The following is a 23,339-nucleotide window of genomic DNA, read 5'->3' as shown; positions in this document are numbered from 1 at the left end:
CTACACAAATACATCTATGTTTGTGACTATAGTTTCATCATCTATGTGAATCTATCAATAAACATCCATCCTAATTGTAGAGATACTGTCTCTCACGCCGCACACTAAGACTAGACTGGTCATTTATTACGGGGGAGGGTGGGGGGGGGGGGGGGGGGATACCACACAAACACATACCACACACCTCACAAACAGACACACAACCACACATCCATCAAACAACACTAATACCACACACAAACATACACCCACACATAAACAAACACACATACACACACCACTTGGTTGATACATGTCATCGTATGCCAATTGCGTAGATCGATGCTCATTATGTCAATCACTGGATTGTCTGATCCAGAGTCGATTATTTACAGACTGTCGCCATATAGCTGGAATATTGCTTAGTGCGGCGTTAAACAACAAACAAACAAAAAGATAAATGCAGTTGAGTATTTGGTACATGTTCTTCAGAATCCCGGCAGAACATACCAACTGCAAAGCTTATATTATTTATGTTTTTCGTCTGTTTGAGCTTTATGACTACGTGGAATATTTTACAAGTACGTTAATAAGTTTACAACACCGTGAGATTCGTCACTGTTTGATGAAGAGGAAGGGTTGAACTTTCATTTACAAAGTAGAACACTGTTTGCATTCAATTATGACCATCATGTGCACGACGAGCATACACTGTTGCAAAATAATATTACTTGTTGGACAACTGAAAACAATGCAGGATAGAAACTGTTTATACCATGCTGTTTTCTTTTTCACCTTTGCTGGTGTTTGTTGCAATCAGCTTTGTTTGTTTGTTGTTTAACGCCGCACTCAGCAATATTCCAGCTATATGACGGCGGTCTGTAAATAATCGAATCTGGACCAGACAATCCAATGATTGACATCATGAGCATCGATCCACCCACGCAATTTGGATCGATGTCATGTATCAACCAAGTCAGCGAGCCTGTCCACCCGATCCCGTTAGTCGCAATACTCCAATATGTAATCATTGAGTCTGAACCAGACAATCCAGTGATAGACATAATGAACATCGCGGACCCATGTAATACCATAACATTTAACCAAACGATCTTTGACATCTGGGTATGATGACCACCCTTGATCACCCCATCCATTTAGTCTCTTCTTTTTCTTAGTCTTTTTAGTCGCCTCTCACGCCAGCCATATATGGACGATATTGAGCCGGAATGCCCACGGAGTTTCTATGTTTGCGAACACATGATATCAGCAATGATTCGCGCGGTATTTAAACAAGTCTGTGTACGAACGCCTGGTTGAATTTATGTTATCGCATACCAACCTGCGCTGGCGCGAATACCAGGGTGAAAACCTCTATTGCACCGACAGTAGCTGAGCCTGTTATCCCAGCGTAAAGCTATCGGCACCGGACGGCAAATCTGATGAATACACATTGCATTTGTTGTAATTTCTTTTCTAAATGTACCATGAAAACAGTATGAGCTTTCTCACGTTATGAATGCGCTTATGGAGATAAAACCTACCGCAAGATTTACATTTGAAAATGATTGAGAATACAATATATTACCGTCCCAATCGATTACCAAAACAGAGCTAATTTACCTTGAATTTACTCACGTTGCAAATGTGTTTAGTGATATGGCGACAGCTTCTGATGTTGCGGGGGAGGTAGTTTACTCTCGACATTGAGGGAACTCTGGCCTTGGACCACCAACAACCTGTACAATATACAGCCCATGTAGTGCGTGGTTACAAGACACGTGTGTCAGTTTGTGTGTAGACATGCTAGAAGTAGGAGTCTCCACGTGTGTGGGAAAACAGTACACACATACACTTTCACTTTTCAGGATGGGGGAATCACTTCGGGAAACCTAACTCAAGTAATAACTTGGAATGGGTGACACGGGAGATTATACTGCCGTTTCTAAGGAAAGGATACAGAACTAAGACAGCCATGCTGTTGATAATGGTTTCTGTGCAAACTGCGTGGTAGGACGTTGTTGAGTATCAAAGGTCGCCGTAGAATCGCACCAGGCCCGACAGATGCACCTGATACAACTTCATAAGGTTAAATACAAATCAACTCTCAAAGTATAATCATAGTTCTGCATTTTACCAGAGGTTTTGTACCTTTAATGGAACTGTGAAGATTTTTGTGTGAAATCAGACAGTTCTGAAAACAACTTTGTTTCATGTTCAAGATAACAGTATGGCAACCATGCATGATCAACGCACTGATTGATGACTCATTTTATACATACAGACCCTTGAGCATATATTTCATTCACACTGGCTCACCCCGTCCACCCCACCACCCACCCACATCCCACCATCTTACCCCGTCCACCCCACCACCCACCCACATCCCATCATCTTACCCCGTCCCCCCCCCCCCCCCCCTCACCACCACAAACCACATCCCACCATCTTGTCCCGTCCACCCCACCACCCACCCACATCCCATCATTTTACTCCATCTCAGCCCGCCGTGCTGTGTCACACCCAATCCATGCACTGTCAAACCCCACCCACAATCTCTCCTCCACCCCATGCACTGTCACATCCCACACCACAATCTCTCCTCCACCCCATGCACTGTCACACCCCACACTACTATCTCTCCTCCACCCCATGCACTGTCACACCCCACACTACTATCTCTCCTCCACCCCATGCACTGTCACACCCCACACCACTATCTCTCCTCCACCCCATGCACTGTCACACCTCACCTCACAATCTCTCCTCCACCCCATGCACTGCCACACCACACCTCACTATCTCTCCTCCACCCCATGCACTGTCACACCCCACACTACTATCTCTCCTCCACCCCATGCACTGCCACACCACACCTCACTATCTCTCACCCACCCCATGCACTGTCACATCCTTCACCACAATCTCTCCTCCACCCCATGCACTGTCACATCCCACCTCACTATCTCTCCTCCACCCCATGCACTGTCACACCCCAACTCACTATCTCTCCTCCACCCCATGCACTGTCACACCCCACACCACTATCTCTCCTCCACCCCATGCACTGTCACATCCCACACCACTATCTCTCCTCCACCCCATGCACTGTCACACCCTTCACAACTATCTCTCCTCCACCCCATGCACTGTCATATCCCACCCACAATCTCTCCTCCACCCCATGCACTGTCACATCCCACCTCACTATCTCTCCTCCACCCCATGCACTGTCACACCCTTCACCACTATCTCTCCTCCACCCCATACACTGTCACACCCCACACCACTATCTCTCCTCCACCCCATGCACTACCACACCACACCTCACTATCTCTCCTCCAACAAATGCACTGTTACACCCCACACTACTATCTCTCACCCACCCCATGCACTGTCACACCCCACACCACTATCTCTCCTCCACCCCATGCACTGTCACATCCCACCCACAATCTCTCCTCCACCCCATGCACTGTCACATCCCACCTCACTATCTCTCCTCCACCCCATGCACTGTCACACCCTTCACCACTATCTCTCCTCCACCCCATGCACTGTCACACCTCACCTCACAATCTCTCCTCCACCCCATGCACTGCCACACCCCACCTCACTATCTCTCCTCCACCCCATGCACTGTCACATCCCACACTACTATCTCTCCTCCACCCCATGCACTGTCACACCCCACACCACTATCTCTCCTCCACCCCATGCACTGTCACACCCCACACCACTATCTCTCCTCCACCCCCTGCACTGTCACACCCTTCACCACTATCTCTGCCCCACCCCATGCACTGTCACATCCCACACCACTATCTCTCCTCCACCCCATGCACTGTCACACCGCACACCACTATATCTCCTCCACCCCATGCACTGTCACACCTCACCTCACAATCTCTCCCCCACCCCATGCACTGTCACACCCCAACTCACTATCTCTCCTCCACCCCATGCACTGTCACATCCCACCTCACTATCTCTCCTCCACCCCATGCACTGCCACACCCCACCTCACTATCTCTCCTCCACCCCATGCACTGTCACACCCCACACTACTATCTCTCACCCACCCCATGCACTGTCACACCCCCACACCACTATCTCTCCTCCACCCCATGCACTGTCACATCCCACCCATAATCTCTCCTCCACCCCATGCACTGTCTCATCCCACCTCACTATCTCTCCTCCACCCCATGCACTGTCACACCCTTCACCACTATCTCTCCCCCACCCCATGCACTGTCACATCCCACACTACTATCTCTCCTCCACCCCATGCACTGTCACATCCCACACTACTATCTCTCCTCCACCCCATGCACTGTCACACCCCACACCACTATCTCTCCTCCACCCCATGCACTGTCACACCCTTCACCACTATCTCTCCTCCACCCCATGCACTGTCACACCCCACACCACTATCTCTCCTCCACCCCATGCACTGTCACACCCTTCACCACTATCTCTCCTCCACCCTATGCACTCTCACACCCCACACCACTATCTCTCCTCCACCCCCTGCACTGTCACACCCCACACCACTATCTCTCCTCCACCCCATGCACTGTCACACCCCACACTACTATCTCTCCTCCACCCCATGCACTGTCACACCCTTCACCACTATCTCTCCCCCACCCCATGAACTGTCACATCCCACACTACTATCTCTCCTCCACCCCATGCACTGTCACATCCCACACTACTATCTCTCCTCCACCCCATGCACTGTCACATCCCACACTACTATCTCTCCTCCACCCCATGCACTGTCACACCCCACACCACTATCTCTCCTCCACCCCATGCACTGTCACACCCCACACCACTATCTCTCCTCCACCCCATGCACTGTCACATCCCACACCACTATCTCTCCTCCACCCCATGCACTGTCACATCCCACACTACTATCTCTCCTCCACCCCATGCACTGTCACACCTCACCTCACTATCTCTCCTCCACCCCATGTTCTGTCCTTTTGACAAAGCACCAAAGCAATTAATGTCTCGCCATGCAATATTCCAGCTATATGACGGCGGCCTGAACATCATGGAGTCTGGACCAGACAATCCAGTGATTGATATTTCGGCGTATCGTCGGGGTACGAGAGAACGCAATCCAGCACGGCACCCAGTCTGACCATGTATTGCATGCAGTCACCTCGCATAGCTTGGTTGCCGTGGACCAAACCTGGGACACCCATGCACGGGGTCGCTGATTACGGATATGGATAGGCATGTGGGCGTCTTACACTGACAGGGCAAGCTTATACAGTGTATGTCAGATTTGTACATATATGGGAAAAGATCATGTCGATAAATTATCAATACATGTCCATTATATCCATTTCAAAACTAAATATCGATTGCTGATATTTATAAATCACGAGTACGATTTAGGTTGCAATATCTCTCTGTTGCAAAATGATATTACTTAGCCATGAGGGGTGGTGGGGTAGCCTTGTGGTTAAAGCGTTAGCTCGACACGCCGAAGGCCCGGGTTCGATTCCCGACATGGGTACAATGTGTGAAGCCCATTTCTGGTGTTCCCCGCCATGATATTGCTGGAATATTGCTAAAGGCGGCGTAAAACCATACTCACTCACTCACTCACTTGTTGGTGAACTGAAAACAACATGCTCTCGTGAAACAGGTGCCTGTGTATCCCAGCTAAGAAAGTCAGGTACAGAGTTTCCATGACAACATTCTATATTGCCAGGCGGAGAACAAACCATCTCTCATTCTGGGGCAGAATAGGCTTCAGTACCCTGGGTCTGTGGTGAGGACTGACTACATTGACACCGGGTGTTCAAGACGTGACAGTCATCGGACACCCTTGAAGTGGAATGGAGTTCTACCGATATGTCCGGCCGCCGTGCTACAGCTGGTGACTTTATATGACGGACCATAATATACACTGCTGACTGCGGTGTAAAACGGCATTCACTCACGAAGATCAGCATATATCATGTAGTGAATGAGTGAGTGAGTTTGCTTTTACGCCTCTTTTAGCAATATTCCAGCAAAATCACGGCTTCGCACATTGAACCCATATCGGGAATCGAACCCGGGTCTTCGGAGTGACGAGCGAAGGCCACTCGGCTACCCGACCGCCCCTTTATCATATAGTATCAGTAGAATTAAAATACAGAAATATTGTGAATATCCGACCAAATAAAAATGTCATATCATTATGTCTACAACTGATTGTAAATTAATTGAACGTCTAGCTATCTATATCATCAAGCGATGTCACTTCGTAGTACATTATTGTCAGACCAGTAAGATCTGTGTACACCACGTCCATCGTAATACAAAGGTAACTATGGGCCGATGGCCTACACTTACGAAATAAACCTAATTGAATTAAATTGAATTAAAATATAGCTACAATCTTACTCTATTGCTTCAACTTTGTGTTTGTTGGTTAAAAGCCGCACTTAGCAATATTCCAGCTATATGACGGCGGTGTGTAAATAATCGAGTCTGGACCAGACAATCCAGTGATTAAAATCATGAGCATCGATCGACGAATTTGGGACACGATGACATCGTTTAAGTTGTAGATTATCGGAAACGAAGTGACAGTTTGCTGACCTACTTTCTGCAATGCAAATTATAAGCTCATACATTATGTCTAAGCACATGCAGTACGAATGTAGACCTACAACACTCAACTCGCACATAATGCACGTGCAGTACGAAAATATGGGCCACTCTAAACCCAGCACGGATATTGAAACATGAAGTTCTGCATGACATTTCCGTGCAGCATATTTGTGTTGTATTTATTTCATTTACTTATTGATTTATTTTAACTTACAAGCTGTATTTTAAATCTGATCGCGGAATATTTGGTTACTTTGATTCTTTAATTTACTTCTTTGTTGGCGAGTGTCATGTGTCATTACTTGTATTGAATGTCCCAGTTGTGCTTCTCGCTCTGCTCTAAATCCCTATTATATATCTTTCTGAGTACAGTTGACAAGAAATTTTGAAGTCAGTGCTTGAGAAAAGGGAAGCTCATGCCTGTCGCTGTACAACGACCACAGCATATGCCAAGTATTCGCAACCTCCATTCACAGCGTCTGCAGCAGCTGATGCAGCTATTTGTTATCGACTAATGATTACAACCGTTAGTTTCCACAACTATAGAACTACCTTCCCGTATGGTGGATATACATAACCACGCACACACACGAGTTATAAACATAAACACCGGTCGCATAAATCAATATATGCACGGAAACCCGATATGATCGATGTGCGGGTGATCGCGGAAACCTAGGCTATAATACGACCCTATCCTACGTGCCCAGTTATATTGAGACGAACACAACAGCAGTCGCCTCCCTTTGAGGAAGTCTAACGCCCGTGTGACAGTGCTGTCTGTGATTGTGTGTGATGACGGAAGTATGTTGACTGTTGAAGGGCACCTACCTTCACGTCTCGGAGGGAACAGTTCGCAGCCAGACAGGTACGTGACGTGCTTTATGCAGTCAATATTTCAAAGTAGACTGCAAGAAATGTTATCATGGCGCGGTTTGAACATTTTAATAAGGACACGCCCTTTCTAGCGGTTTCAGTGACCGCGTTAAGAGTTAAAATTTGTCATGTGTCAACACACCAGTCGTGGATAAGACGATTTGCCTGAACAGGGAGGGTTGGCAAAGGTACAACTTACTTTGAGGTAGGCAATGTTTGATTAGACATGTTGTCTTATATTTGACACACATTTGTATATGTTTTCTGTCATAGTTCGCTTGAGACAGAATGTTTAGGAAATTTAAAACTTGAGCGTTCGTGGTTCCGTTATGTTACTCATTTCCGACAGACCAATCCTCTCTGCACGCCAGACTGTCGCGTTTAGTTATAACAGTAAAGAAACGCTTCGTCTTGTCATTGTTGATGTGATAAGCCAACACCATATAGTGCTATGCGAACAGATGAAGGCAGATATATATAAGGACTCGACTCTTTTATAGAAAAATGTGTGGAATAAAACGAAACATTGCTGTGTTTACTTTAAAGGTTTTGAGAAAATGAACAGTCAGACAATCTGTACGTGGAGGAGAGAGTATATATAGAGATCGTTAAGAAGTATCACCTAGCTGGAAGTTTGGTCCATTGAGGACAACCTCATGAATTCCAAGCTGTGAGAGTATCTGCAACACTGTTTACACTTGTTGCTCTCTAAAACACAGGACTAGGAATAATTCGGGTTGATTAACAATGAGGGTTTAATCAGGTGGTAATAGGGATCTAGTTGTCGTTTTAGTGAAGTAGGTTCAACACTCCACGCTTCTGATGACTTAACTAACATTGCAGCGTTGCATGTATTAATGCTTGTTTTACTGCAGAACTCTAGGGCACCCCCAAATACTTGTGTGTTTCTGGTAACATGTACCTAAACAATGCTCCAAGCTGCAAGTGATGTAGTCGCACATGCGAGTGAAATATGAGAAATGCAACAAAATATTTTGAAACACTAATCTCTTGGCGAGTGTGGAAAAGCCATTAATTGGGACTACAATCAGTTCTATAAGCCCAGTCTGTAAATATTTCTTCAGTTCCAATAGAAACAGTTACTTACGATTATTGTCAAAACCCTAAGCGACATTTATCAAACGTTCTAAGAGAAGTAACTCTAGTTCATTTCATATTATCCAGCCTTTAGTTCAAACAGTATGTATAAAAGGGCTCCCACAATCCCTTGCATGGTGGACACCTAAACATGGTGACTCCTGTCAATTTGAAAGGAATTTCAAAAGGAAAAGAAATAAAAAAATGTCAATATGCAGAAATGTTGACAAAAGTCGAAAAAGCTAACTTAGTACAAGGAAATCAGAAACAATTACAAATATGAACTTTCAATTAACAAGTCCCTTTTAGTGTCATTTTAATTATTTCAACTTTGTTCCTGTCTGTTTCAGGTAAGACTCACTGTATTAAATATCTGTTTGATAACCAAGTGCTTATATCACCTCATCAGGCATAGACCCTTGTGCAAACATTTGAGATTGAAGTAAAGTATCTGTGTATGGTTAATATCCATGATCATGTCTTCAATTCTTGTTTGTTTGTTTTAAACATATTGCTTTTACATATATGGTCAACAGGATTGGGTGGCCCAATTCATGTTTGACAGTTCTCTAAATAATCAGATCTGTGGGAGAGTCGGGTCAAACATGTAACATTGTTAAAGTTGTAACATGTTAGAAGTTAAATAGCTTTCACAGTAATAAGTTATTTTAAACAAGAAACAAGTTTCAAATTTACATTATCCTATATTCGATTTGACTGTAGGTAAAGTAATGCCAATATTAGATAGTGTGAGTTAGCATGGCCACTTGAATTTCATTTTGGCTGGGGATTTAATATATTTACTTAGCTATCAACAAGTAAAACAACTGGAATTGGAGCCCTGCCAGGATTTCAGATCAGTTCATTTTCTAGGACACGAGGGGCCATAGGGTAGCCTAGCGGTTAAAGCGTTGGCTTGTCATGCCGAAGACCCAGGTTCGATTCCCCACATGGGTATAATGTGTGAAGCCCATTTCTGGTGTCCACCCTCGTGATATTGCTGGAATATTTCTAAAAGCGGCGTAAAACCATTCTCACTCACTCACTCTAGGACACGACTGACTTTCATCTAAATGTCCTAAAGATTCTTTTGCAAATTCACGAATGATAAAGAAGAAAGTCCTAACAAAAGTTGATATCCTGTAAATGTTGTATTGCCACTTGCCTCTAGCAACTCACTGCAGAGGCCCAAGAGGTACCGGTATGGGCTCTAGCTCGGGTTTTTAGTATTTTTTGGCAATTTCATGATGGCCTTATAATTAGCTGTGATAAAACCATTTAGGCCTAAGTGAAACAATGCTCTGGGTCCGTCCGGTTAACTGAAACACACATAGTTTGGGGGGCCTGTCATAGTCTGATAGCCTGTCTGAAATATACTAACATTGTAAGGCTAGAATAGAAGAGGAACTGGTGCTCTGGTAAAGTCTTATAAACCAATGGTCGTGACCAACAGCCTATTGATTGTTGTGTTGCAGGGTAGTGTCAATATATTGTTATGTTGCAGGGTAGTGTCAATATATTGTTATGTTGCAGGGTAGTGTCAATATATTGTTATGTTGCAGGGTAGTGTCAATATATTGTTATGTTGCAGGGTAGTGTCAATATATTGTTATGTTGCAGGGTAGTGTCAATATATTGTTATGTTGCAGGGTAGTGTCAATATATTGTTATGTGGTAGGGTAGTGTCAATATATTGTTTTGTGGCAAGGTAGTGTCAGTATATTGTTATGTGGCAGGGTAGTGTCAATATATTGCTATGTTGCAGGGTAGTGTCAATATATTGTTATGTGGTAGGGTAGTGTCAATATATTGTTATGTTGCAGGGTAGTGTCAATATATTGTTATGTGGTAGGGTAGTATTAATATATTGTTATGTGGCAAGGTAGTGTCAATATATTGTTATGTGGCAGGGTAGTGTCAATATATTGTTATGTTGCAGGGTAGTGTCAATATATTGTTATGTTGCAGGGTAGTATTAATATATTGTTATGTGGCAGGGTAGTGTCAATATATTGTTATGTTGCAGGGTAGTGTCAATATATTGTTATGTGGCAGAGTAGTGTCAATATATTTTTATGTTGCAGGGTAGTGTCAATATTTTGTTATGTGGCAGAGTAGTGTCAATATATTGTTATGTGGTAGGGGAGTGTCAATATATCGTTATGTGGCAGGGTAGTATTAATATATTGTTATGTGGCAGAGTAGTGTCAATATATTGTTATGTGGTAGGGGAGTGTCAATATATCGTTATGTGGCAGGGTAGTATTAATATATTGTTATGTGGCAGAGTAGTGTCAATATATTGTTATGTGGCAGAGTAGTGTCAATATATTGTTATGAGGGCAGGGTAGTGTCAATATATTGTTATGTGGCAGAGTAGTGTCAATATATTGTTATGAGGGCAGGGTAGTGTCAATATATTGTTATGTGGCAGGGTAGTGTGTTTTTTTCAATGTGCCAGGGTTGCGTGTTTATTTTAGTGTGGGTGGGTAGTCTGTTTAGTTTAATGTAGAATTGTAGTGTATTTATTATAATGTTATTAATGTAGGATTGTAGTGTATTTATTATAATGTTATTAATGTAGGATTGTAGTATATTTAATATAATGTAAGACTGCAGTATGTTTATTTTAATGTGGGTGGGTTTTTGTATTCATTGTAATTCAGCAGGATAGTTTGTTTATTTTGCATTTTGGGGGTAATCATTTTGGAATGTATTTCATTTGATATGGGAGTATGGTGAAGTTTTTTCAGTGTGGGAGGGTAGTGTATTTGTTGCAATGTGGGAGGGTAGTGTATTTATGATACTGTGAGAAAGTGTGCAATCATTGGGTAAGAATGTTCTAATTGTTAGTCTCAAGAAGACATATGATGCTAGAGACTGAAAGCCTAACACATCTTCCTCCCCATGATAACATGTTGGTTGCTGTACTTGTTCTGTTTGTTTTGCTCAAAGACTACCATGGAGTCTGACAAAGGTAACAGCATCTGTAACAGCATGTAGTGGCATTGCAACATCATCATGCAACATTGTAATGCACTTGTCTAGTCAGCTGTTTGTCTGTTATAGATATATAGTTCTGTTTTTTTCTGTAATGATACAATTTAGTTTACTTTTATTGCATGTCTTGAACAATAGCCAGTTTATTAAGTTGAATTTGTTTTCTTGTGGTGAGACTAATGTTGTACAAGTTCCCAATGCCTGTAATATAGTGGTTCCTTGTGTCTATGTCTTTGTAGAGGTCACATGTGCTACACTCATCCCTGTATGAACCAGGAAGAGATGTTAATGCTTTGTTTGACTTTATTGCATTGAATGCAGTGTTAAAATACCTTTGAATTTAAGGAAAGAACATCTTTTTACAAAATCCCAATTTTCAAGAGGGAACCTAGTTTGGACTCCTGGATTTATCCCTGAAGCACAGCCCTAGACTCACATTTAGACCCAGAAATAAAGTTATTTTAATTATATATTTTTTTTTTATTTAGTTTTTTATTGTGAAGATATAAATAAATAAATATATATAAATATTTTTATATATATTTATTTATTTATATCTTCACAATAAGAAACAAAATCAAAATGGAGCCCAGAACGGTGCCTAATTTCAGGCAGTCTAGATTTGGCAAATCATTCTAGACTTGAGTTGAATTCATTTTCAATGTATTCTCCTGGGTCTGGGAGGCTGACTGTCAGTCCCCGCCAGGTGAAACCCATGTGCCACTGAATGACTTTCAGCCTATGACTATCTATATTATGTCTTGTCGCATCATTTAACATCTTGTATTGTCAGATTCAGGGGGGAATACATGAACAATATCACACAGAAACCTTTCATTGAAAACAAGTGTCTTTCTGTATATATTTTGTAAGAATTAGTGAGCATGGCATGTGACTGATTACCTCCCTTTTCTCCTATATCACAACCCATCAAGCAAATAGCATCTTCAGTCGGTTCAGACTTATCTCTGGCTCTGTCTGGAAGCTTTTGTTTGTTTGTTGTTTTACGCCGCACTCAGCAATATTCCAGCTATATGATGGTGGTCTGTAAATAATTGAGTCTGGACAAGAGAATCCATCATGAGCATCGATCTACACAATTCAACCCAAGTCAGCGAGTCTGACCACCTGATCCTGTTAGTCGCCTCTTACGACAAGCATAGTCGCCTTTTACGGCAAGCATGGGTTACTGAAGACCCAATCTTAATAAAATCAGATCTTAGTTCTCGCTACCTCTAAACAAAGAGCTGAGGACATCCCATTAAGGGTCACGTCAGAACGACCTTTCAAAATATGTTTCGAAGCGTAGTCGCCAATTTGAAATTAGTGCCGTAAAGCATGAGAAAGCTGCCTTCTAATTGGCTAATGTTGAGTTCTTGTCAGTCATTCCATTGGTCGTCAAAGTTTGCCCAAGACCGGTCTGATGTGACCCATAATGGGATGTCCTCAGATCTTTGTATATTAGTAGCGGGAACTTAGATCTGATTTTAATGAGATTGCTGAAGACCAAAGCTGTATGTGTGCTGCTGTACTTTAGCATCTCCAGGGCCCACTTTCACAAACGATCTTAGTGCTAAGACTATTGTAAGCCCATGTTAAAGTATGGGAGTTACGATCATCTTAGCGCTAAGATCGCTTTGTGCAAGTGGGCCCTGGTCAAAGTTCCTTGTACATTGGCTTTCAGTGTCAATCAGTTTGCATGTGAACATTCCGGACTGTTGAGTGTGACCCTGCTTGTAGATATGTGAACCCAGGCTGATAATGCTGCTGTGTTGACACGTCACAATAGCCCCCGCACTGTCTGCTTGCCCTCACTGTCTCAGTCTTAAACCATCCATTGTAACTTTAATCCAAGAAATTTCAAGTCCTGATTTATTTGAAGTCTTTAACCAGTCTGTATAATATATGTATTATGTATGCACTTGGTATCCTACTGACCTCACACAGACTGGTGGGGTTCATGGTGGCCCAGGGGGACATGCTGGTGCCTTGCTGTGTAGGGTGCACTTGTTGTGGGTTCAAGCCTCGGATACAGAACCCATGTCTGTCAACACTCTCTTCTGTTTCAATTACGTCGGCTATGATTCTCATAGACTAACATCTAGTCTCTCAAATGAACATATCATACAGAAAAAAACAGTTGTTTAATTATCTTGATAAGAAATTAATTTAATGGAGCCCAGAGACTCTCTTCATTTTCAGAAGAAATCTAGACTTACCAAACATTATAGACTTGCATGGACTGTATTTGATATATTTGTATCAGGGTCTGTAAGACAGACTGATTCTCACTGCTGTCTCTGTTGCGTGAAGTTAAATGAAACAAAACCTCACTTGTTTTGTATTTAGCTCTTACCATGTGAAAATGTACAGTTCTTCATATTTTGTTGTGAGTCTGGTCCCTGGTTTCATCTGCATGTTCTGCCTCCACACACAACTGTCAGCACAGCTCTGCAGGGGAATGCATGGCTACACGTGGTACCTAGTAACCTTTGCTGGTTGTAACAGGGGACTTAAGGAATCGGGTGTCATGCTTTGATTTGACTGTGTCATCGTACCCAGATTGCGTGGATCTTTGCTCAAAGTATAAATCACTGGATTGTCCAGCCCAGGCTCAATTAAACAAAATAATTTACAGGCTGCAGTCATAATAACTGGAATATTTCTTAGTGTAGAGTTAAACAAACACACACACACGCGCACGCGCACACACGCACGCACACGCACACACACACACACACACACACACACACACACACACACACACACACACACACTGCTATATTTACACATTGTTCTATTCACAAACTGTTACATTATATTCACACCCAGCTACATTCACAAACTGCTAAATTCACACATCCCCAGCAAAATATTCTGGCCACATACCAGTATGCACTAAAGTGTGACTCTGACTGCGCTGATCCTAACCTGACTTTATTATGTGCAGTGTTGATTGTTCACAGGCCCCTGTGGTATAGCTGACATAATGCAGTGAACAGAAACAAGCCAGCTTGACACGACACTGTAATGCTGTATATGGGTGCCTGTAGTTTCACGCATCAACGGAACATACACTGTATCCTGGTTCACTCTCAATTATATCACCTCTAAGTGATTTGAGAAATAGAGAATCTCACCCGAATGTATGTGAAATAAACAAAAACTGGGAGTTGTTTATCATGCAATATAACAGTGCAGTGCAGGGAGGAAAAACCATTTGGGGCGCGCTGTGCCCCTCATGGTTTGATAAACAACCACCACGAGTCAGTCGTTTATTTCTCATATGAGATGTCAACATTATGTACAGCCTCTTGAGGATGTTGAAAAATGTACAAGCTTCAATACAAATATTTACTTTCTTTTAACAATGATGACTCCCAGAATAGAATCAAAGCTCGGCAATGTCGGACAAGTCCATTTATTTAACAGATGGGTTAAGTTTGGAATTTCCCACATATTCTCACAATCTTCACATAGATTGTCTGTACCTTTTATCCTGAGACGGAATGTCATATCTCTCCTGCTTTTGGATGCAATTGTTCGGCCACTGCATTTCTCTGCATAGCCCACCTACATCTCACTAGACGAGCATCTCACAAGACACTTCCCTCCCTATAATATTGTCATTCAATATTGACGTCATTAAGTTGTGAGCGCATATTCAAATCTCTAGAACTGACATCATGATATAACAATGTTTTATTGTGAAATAAACTACGCTTCATTCTTCATTGTTCTTTGCAATTTATCGTGTGCTATCTTATATATTGAGATAAAATATTTCAACAGTTTAAAACTCCAAGGCTTGCCAAGTTTTTTATATTTATCAATGAGGGCGAGATTCTATTTACCATCAAAGTCATTCTTCCAACTCTTGTAATCAGTTAAACAGTAAAGCAGTGTTTTGTGACTTGTATGATAGGCATTACTCTACTCAGAAGTTGACAGATGACAAAGTAGACACAATTTATGGATAACAACTTCTTTATTACTGTAAAGGCCTTAAAGAATTAAGAACAGTATGAAAGAAGTTGTGTTCCATTAATTGTGTCGACTTTGTCAGTGTTTTGTGTATATAAAGTACAGCTAACCTGCTTCGGTGGCAGAGAGATTAGTGATGTCATTTGATGATGTCACAATTTGTCTACAGCTTCATTGTGGCTGGGTCAACAAGGATCTCACCCAAGCATATCTCCTGTGGAAGCCTGAGGTTTGGATGGTAAATTAGGTTTGCTGCTGTGTTGCAGATGATGAAGTAATGTTTATGATTAGTTGTAGAAACATATATCTGTGTTGTGATATGTGACGTGGTGTGTGATCACTCCCCAATGACCTGGCGGGCTGCTCATGCTGTCAATCACAGGGTTGCCTGGTCCATATTTCATCATGAAGTGCTCTCTGAGACAACTCCTAGTGACATGAATGGGAGTGTGTACTACAATCTGATTGGTTAAAAAAGTACAAAATAGCATTGGCCCTTGGAACTCTTTTCACAGTGTATGAATTCTAGTCTTTGACAGTTATTTTGAATACCGATAGGCATGAGAACTCTTGTCCTGATAAGTGACTCTCTATTTTCTCAATCTCAAATTTGAAAAAGGATTGCCATTTAGCTTGACAAAATTAATTAAATATGTTTTTTTATGAATATTTATGAGAGCAACTGTATTTATATTTCTTTTCACATTTTGTTAACCAGAGGGTTCAGTTTTCATGGTTTGTTTTGTTTGTTTGTTGTTTAACACCGCACTCAGCAATATTCCAGCTATATGACGGTGGTCTGTAAATTATCAAGTCTGGACCAGACAATCCAGTGATTGATATCATGATCATCGATCCACACTGTTGGAATATAATGACATGCATCAACCAACTCAGTGAGACTGACCACCCGGACCCATTAGTCGCCTCTTATGACAAGCATAGTCCCCTTTTACGGCAAGGATGGGTTGCTGAAGACCTATTCTACCCCGGATCTTCACGGGTACACTTATCATAGAAATATATTGCATCATTCGTTGTATCATGACATCATAGCATTCAACAGTGATGTCATGTCATGTCTCATCCCGAGGAGAGATCACGTAGGAAGAGTGCTATGGAAATATACAGAGAATATTATCAATAATCATGAAATGTACTGAGAACAATATCGATAATCATGAAATTTACTGAGTATAATATCGATAATCATGAAATGTACTGAGAACAATATCGATAATCTTGAATTTACTGAGAACAATATTGATAATCATGATTTCACTGAGAACAATAATGATAATCATGAAATTCACTGAGAACAATATCGAAATCATGAAATTTACTGAGAAAAATATCGATAATCATGAATTTCCTGAGAAAAATATTGATAATCATGATGTGTTTATCTCCTAATGCACTCACTCGTATATTGGCACTCTTCTGTATTTCCACATGATGCTAGTATCTCGAGTCTGTGGCAGATGTGTGCTCATGTGTCGGATCACGTGATCATTAGTGTGAAAAGCTATGGTGAAACTGATCTGCTATCTGTTGTACTTTATACAGTGTGGAACATATTGTCACTTCAATATCAGTCTGTGGATTTTTTTGGGTGATAATGTGTGTAACATCTGCTGTTGTTTCTGTGTCAGATAAGCAAGGCAAAACCCCCTTCTTTATTGCAAGACTGTATCGTCATATGAAAATATGCACGGTGCGGTGGGGGATTATTTAGATACACATCACAGCATATATGTATGGTCTAATATTCCTTTATAGACACAATCCCCCAAAATTTAATATGATTTCGAGCAGCGTTTTTTCCTTAGTATAGTGCACACATTTTCTTTTCACTTTTTGTAAAGGCGCAATTTGTTGTACATTTAGTTTTGATTGTTATGTCAACATAGAATTTTCAAGAGCGTGAGCACTGAAGCGTCGACAGTGACTGGTTATATTGTTCCTATACGTAAAGAAATATCTGGCAATAGCGATCAGCTGTACCAAAGTTAGCGCCATGTTTATGGTTATTATCAATTTTGATATTTATATTTAACTAAAATAACACGATAATGGAATATATTATTCCTGATAAAAAGGTAGTTTCAGGTACAGTTCTTCCGATCATTGCATCAAAATTCTTAAAGTTATAACATTTGGGTAATTTTTAACCAAATCACCAGTAGATTGTGAGAAAATGTGACTGTAGAGCTGAATGCTAAAATACACACGGTAATCTTAATCTCTGCGTATTAAACATTGCCTAGTAGAACTGAAAATATATGATACTTTTTTCGTTGTTGTACATGTATGTCTATTTGATAATGTGCACCGCATCTAGGGTGTTCAGTATTAGTCTGGGGAAAAAATGTGAGTATTGTGAGCAGAGTCTTTTTATATTGAATCCCTTCAGCAAAGTCAGGTAAACGAACAAGTGATAACAAACTTGTTCAATACAAATTTGAGATAAAACATCACTAGACATGATGATTTACATTTTAAGTTGTATTGTTTATTGACTAGTAGAACTGAAAATATAAAGTGGTAACCGTCTGAGACCTGCATTGCTTCCGGCTTTCCACCCACATTAAGCTGACATGCCGTGATATAACTGGAATACTGTTCAAAGCGGCGTTAAGCCCAACACACCCACTCACTGTTAATGTTTTATAGCCACCTGTGCATCCCCTAGTAAATACCAATATCATTGTGTACACAGGCCTCAAAGTTGCGACTAAAACGGTAGCCAATGCTGGTACTTGTTCAAGTCACAAGTAACAAAATTCAAGTAGTTTCCATTAAGATACAATTTCAATGCTAATGCTGTAACTTGTACATATTATAATAGTTATTTGATAAAGATAATTTCAAATGCTTTTGGCTACCTACAATATTGGCTTGACTTCTTGATTTTACCACTGGCTACCTGGAAACCAATACTTGTGGCCATATGGCTACTTGGTAAGAATTTAAACTTTGAGGCCTGGTACAACAAAACTCCTTTATCAAAAGGTGTGGGCAGATCTTGCCCCAATGTATTTGCTGTAGGAATGAGACATGGACGACAGCAGTCTAACCTGGAAGGCCTCTGGGACAGGGTGCCCTGTCAGCGTGCCACAACCCGATCAATGTTGGCATCAATGCCAGCTATGCACTGATTATGATTCTTGGGTTGTCAGCACAGTTCCTTAGACTGACATCTACATGGGTGCATTGGATATATTCGTATGACAGACTACACAGTACCATTGTGCACGAGTTCCCCCATAGTGGCTACCGTCTAACACCTGTATCACATCAAGGTTTCTTCCTAAATTGAAGGAGTGGTCGGGTAGCCTAGTGGTTAAAGCGTTCGCTCATCAACCGAAGACCCGGGTTCGAATCCCAACATGGGTACAATGTGTGAAGCCCATTTCTGGTGTCCCCCGCCGTGATATTGCTGGAATATTGCTAAAAGCGGCGTAAAACCAAACTCACTCACTCACTCCTAAATTGAACGGCAAGCCGTGAAATAACTGAATGCTGTTAAGGTGACATTGAACCTAATTCACTCACTCACTCTTGAATCAAGTGTTACTGGAGTCTGAGCCAAGTGTCCAAGTGATATGCTTGTTAGCCCAGCAGTTATTAACCTGTCTCGGTGCACAGGCCAGGACTGGAGGACTTAATTACAGCATCGAGGTATGATGAGGTGGTGACCGAGATCATAGTCCAGGTTGACCTGTGATTGATGAGAGGTCATTAGTGTCACATTCAACAGAGGCTTACAGTTCACCTGGATTACTGGATGTGTGATAATGTTATCACAGATTAATTCAATGTCGTCAGGACGGACTAAGTCTTGCCTATTGTTGAACAGACAAGCTTTCCTTGCTTTTTGAGAAAATTAAACAAAATATGTGACCCAGCATTTCCTTCTGGCTGGTATCGATGAGCCAGTCATACTTGTGCAGTAAGACGTTTTTCTCAGGTGTTGACACCACGTAATATTGTATTAACTAATTGCTGTAACCTGTGTCGAGTCATGTCTCTGGGTCCTGGGGTTATCCGTAGAATGCTACGAATATTCTCCAATGTAGGGGTTCAAAAATGTGACATACATATTATTTCTCCTGAATTGCCCCTTTCCACAGCATCCACAGAGTGGTGTAGCTTAGTAGATAAAGCGTTGGCTCATCACACTGAAGACCAGGGGTTTGATTCCCCACATGGGTACAATGTGTGAAGGCCATTTTCCGGTGTCCCCCACCATGATATTGTTGGAATATTGCTAAGTGAGTGAGTGAGTAAGTATGGTCTTACGCCACTTTAAGTAATATTCCAGCAATATCACGGCGGAGGACACCAGAAATGGGCTTCACACACTGTACCCATGTCGGGAATCGAACCCGGGTCTTCGGCGTGATGAGCGAACGCTTTAACCACTAGGCTACCCGACCGCCCCAAATATTGCTAAGAGCAGCATAGGACCATAGTTACTCACTCACTCCTCAGTTGAAGACATGGCATGCACTGACTCATCCTGTGAGAGCTTGGTGGAAACAAATATACACCAAGCCCAGTGACTTGTCACTCTTTAAACCTGTTGGAACAGTTTTGACCTTTTCATTAAAACAACTCCAGTTGTTGCGTATTCCATTTGTTCCATAATGCTGTACATAGTACTGTGATGGTACTGTGATGGTAGTGTGATGATGCTGTGATGGTACTGTGATGGTACTGTGATGGGACTGTGATGGTACTGTGATGGTGCTGTGATTGTACTGTGATGATACGGTGATGGTGCTGTGATGGTACTGTGATGGTGCTGTGATGGTACTGTGATGATACTGTGCTGTGTTGGTACTGTGGTGGTACTGTGATGATACTGTGATGGTGCTGTGATGATACTGTGATGGTACTGTGATGGTACTGTGATGGTACTGTGATGATACTGTGATGGTGCTGTGATGATACTGTGATGGTACTGTGATGGGACTGTGATGGTACTGTGATGGGACTGTGATGGTACTGTGATGGGACTGTGATGGTGCTGTGATTGTACTGTGATGTAACTATGATGATACTGTGCTGTGATGGTGCTGTGATGGTACTGTGATGGTGCTGTGATGATACTGTGATGGTACTGTAATGGTGCTGTGATGGTGCTGTGATGGTACTGTGATGGTGCTGTGATGGTACTGTGATGGTGCTGTGATGATACTGTGATGGTGCTGTGATGATACTGTGATGGTACTGTAATGGTGCTGTGATGGTACTGTGATGATACGGTGATGGTGCTGTGATGGTACTGTGATGATGCTGTAATGGTACTGTGATGGTACTGTGCTGTGATGGTGCTGTGGTGGTACTGTGATGATACTGTGATGGTGCTGTGATGATACTGTGATGGTACTGTAATGGTGCTGTGATGGTACTGTGATGATACGGTGATGGTGCTGTGATGGTACTGTGATGGTGCTGTGATGGTACTGTGATGATACTGTGCTGTGTTGGTACTGTGGTGGTACTGTGATGATACTGTGATGGTGCTGTGATGATACTGTGATGGTGCTGTGATGGTACTGTGATGGTGCTGTGATGGTGCTGTGATGATACTGTGTTGTGATGGTACTGTGGTGGTACTGTGATGATGCTGTGATGGTACTGTGATGATACTGTGCTGTGATGGTACTGTGGTGGCACTGTGATGATACTGTGGTGGTACTGTGATGGTACTGTGATGGTACTGTGAACTTGAGTGTAATGAATCTTTGACATGCTGATCATGCTGATGATTAAATTGGTTAATAGTATCAAACATGTATCTTGAAATAATTTGTTGTCCTGAGTAACATCTGATGTTTGTGTGGCAAGTTGGTTGTGTCGCTGATGTCAAGCATAGTCATGATGCTGCGCTCGTGATGGGGAAGTTGACTATCCGGACTACCTGGTCTACAGAAACACAGGAAGGTTTTCATGTGGCCCGAAGCATATTGAGTCATTGGCATTAAAAGAAAGATTTTCAAGTTCTGATCCTTAAACATGTTGTAAGAAACAGTGAATATATTCATGCTTGGTTTGTTTGTTTGATGTTTAACTGAGCAATATTCCAGCTTTATGACTGCGGTCTATAAATAATCAAGTCTGGACCAGACAATCCAGTGATTGATATCATGAATTATGCTTGGTAACCATAGTAACACCATAATTCGTATTCAGTTAATTAATATTTTGATTATGATTATGATTTTTGTTGTATCTATACCATACTCATGTTCACAAGCACCAAAGTGTTTCGCTTAAGATCTGGTTGGTCATCAAACAACAGGTTGAAACCTGCATCATTATAAGGACATGCTGTGATATCAATCAGATATTGTTCAAAGCAGTGCTATTCCTAACTTCCTCTCACTCGACAGTGTGTCCTACCAGTCTTTCACTGTTCCCTCACTTAAACACTGTGTCCTACCAGTCTTTCACTGTTCCCTCACTTGACAGTGTGTCCTACCGGTCTATCACTGTTCCCTTACTTGACAGTGTGTCCTACCGGTCTTTCACTGTTCCCTTACTTGACAGTGTGTCCTACCAGTCTTTCACTGTTCCCTAACTTGACAGTGTGTCCTACCGGTCTATCACTGTTCCCTTACTTGACAGTGTGTCCTACCAGTCTATCACTGTTCCCTCACTTGACAGTGTGTCCTACCGGTCTTTCACTGTTCCCTTACTTGACACTGTGTCCTACCAGTCTTTCACTGTTCCCTCACTTGACAGTGTGTCCTACCAGTCTTTCACTGTTCCCTCACTTGACACTGTGTCCTACCAGTCTTTCACTGTTCCCTTACTTGACAGTGTGTCCTACCGGTCTATCACTGTTCCCTTACTTGACACTGTGTCCTACCAGTCTTTCACTGTTCCCTTACTTGACAGTGTGTCCTACCAGTCTTTCACTGTTCCCTCACTTAAACACTGTGTCCTACCAGTCTTTCACTGTTCCCTCACTTGACAGTGTGTCCTACCGGTCTTTCACTGTTCCCTCACTTGACAGTGTGTCCTACCAGTCTTTCACTGTTCCCTCACTTGACAGTGTGTCCTACCAGTCTTTCACTGTTCCCTTACTTGACAGTGTGTCCTACCAGTCTTTCACTGTTCCCTTACTTGACAGTGTGTCCTACCAGTCTTTCATTGTGCCCTCACTTGACAGTGTGTCCTACCAGTCTTTCACTGTTCCCTTACTTGACAGTGTGTCCTACCAGTCTTTCACTGTTCCCTCACTTGACAGTGTGTCCTACCAGTCTTTCACTGTTCCCTTACTTGACAGTGTGTCCTACCAGTCTTTCACTGTTCCCTTACTTGACAGTGTGTCCTACCAGTCTTTCACTGTTCCCTCACTTGACAGTGTGTCCTACCAGTCTTTCACTGTTCCCTTACTTGACAGTGTGTCCTACCAGTCTTTCACTGTTCCCTTACTTGACAGTGTGTCCTACCAGTCTTTCACTGTTCCCTTACTTGACAGTGTGTCCTACCAGTCTTTCACTGTTCCCTTACTTGACAGTGTGTCCTACCAGTCTTTCATTGTGCCCTCACTTGACAGTGTGTCCTACCGGTCTTTCACTGTTCCCTCACTTGACAGTGTGTCCTACCGGTCTTTCACTGTTCCCTTACTTGACAGTGTGTCCTACCAGTCTTTCACTGTTCCCTCACTTGACAGTGTGTCCTACCAGTCTTTCACTGTTCCCTTACTTGACAGTGTGTCCTACCAGTCTTTCACTGTTCCCTTACTTGACAGTGTG

The 23,339-nt window shown here is 42.3% G+C and overlaps 1 protein-coding gene across 1 annotated transcript in view; it reads left to right on the top strand.

Moving 5' to 3' along the window:
- The first annotated feature begins 7,369 nt into the window (after nt 1-7,369).
- The window catches only part of LOC139464067 (protein ITPRID2-like), an 80,298-nt gene continuing 64,328 nt past the window's right edge, over nt 7,370-23,339 (top strand). Inside the window, exons 1-2 of the mRNA XM_071245616.1 lie at nt 7,370-7,477; nt 11,539-11,560. Of these exons, the coding sequence (XP_071101717.1) occupies nt 11,545-11,560 (16 nt within the window). The 5' untranslated portion in view covers nt 7,370-7,477; nt 11,539-11,544. The remainder of the gene's footprint in view (nt 7,478-11,538; nt 11,561-23,339) is intronic.

Source organism: Haliotis cracherodii, unplaced genomic scaffold, assembly GCF_022045235.1.
Source record: "Haliotis cracherodii isolate W230 unplaced genomic scaffold, xgHalCrac1.p SCAF_16, whole genome shotgun sequence".
Lineage (NCBI taxonomy): Eukaryota > Metazoa > Mollusca > Gastropoda > Lepetellida > Haliotidae > Haliotis > Haliotis cracherodii.
This window is presented reverse-complemented; position numbering and strand designations above follow the sequence as displayed.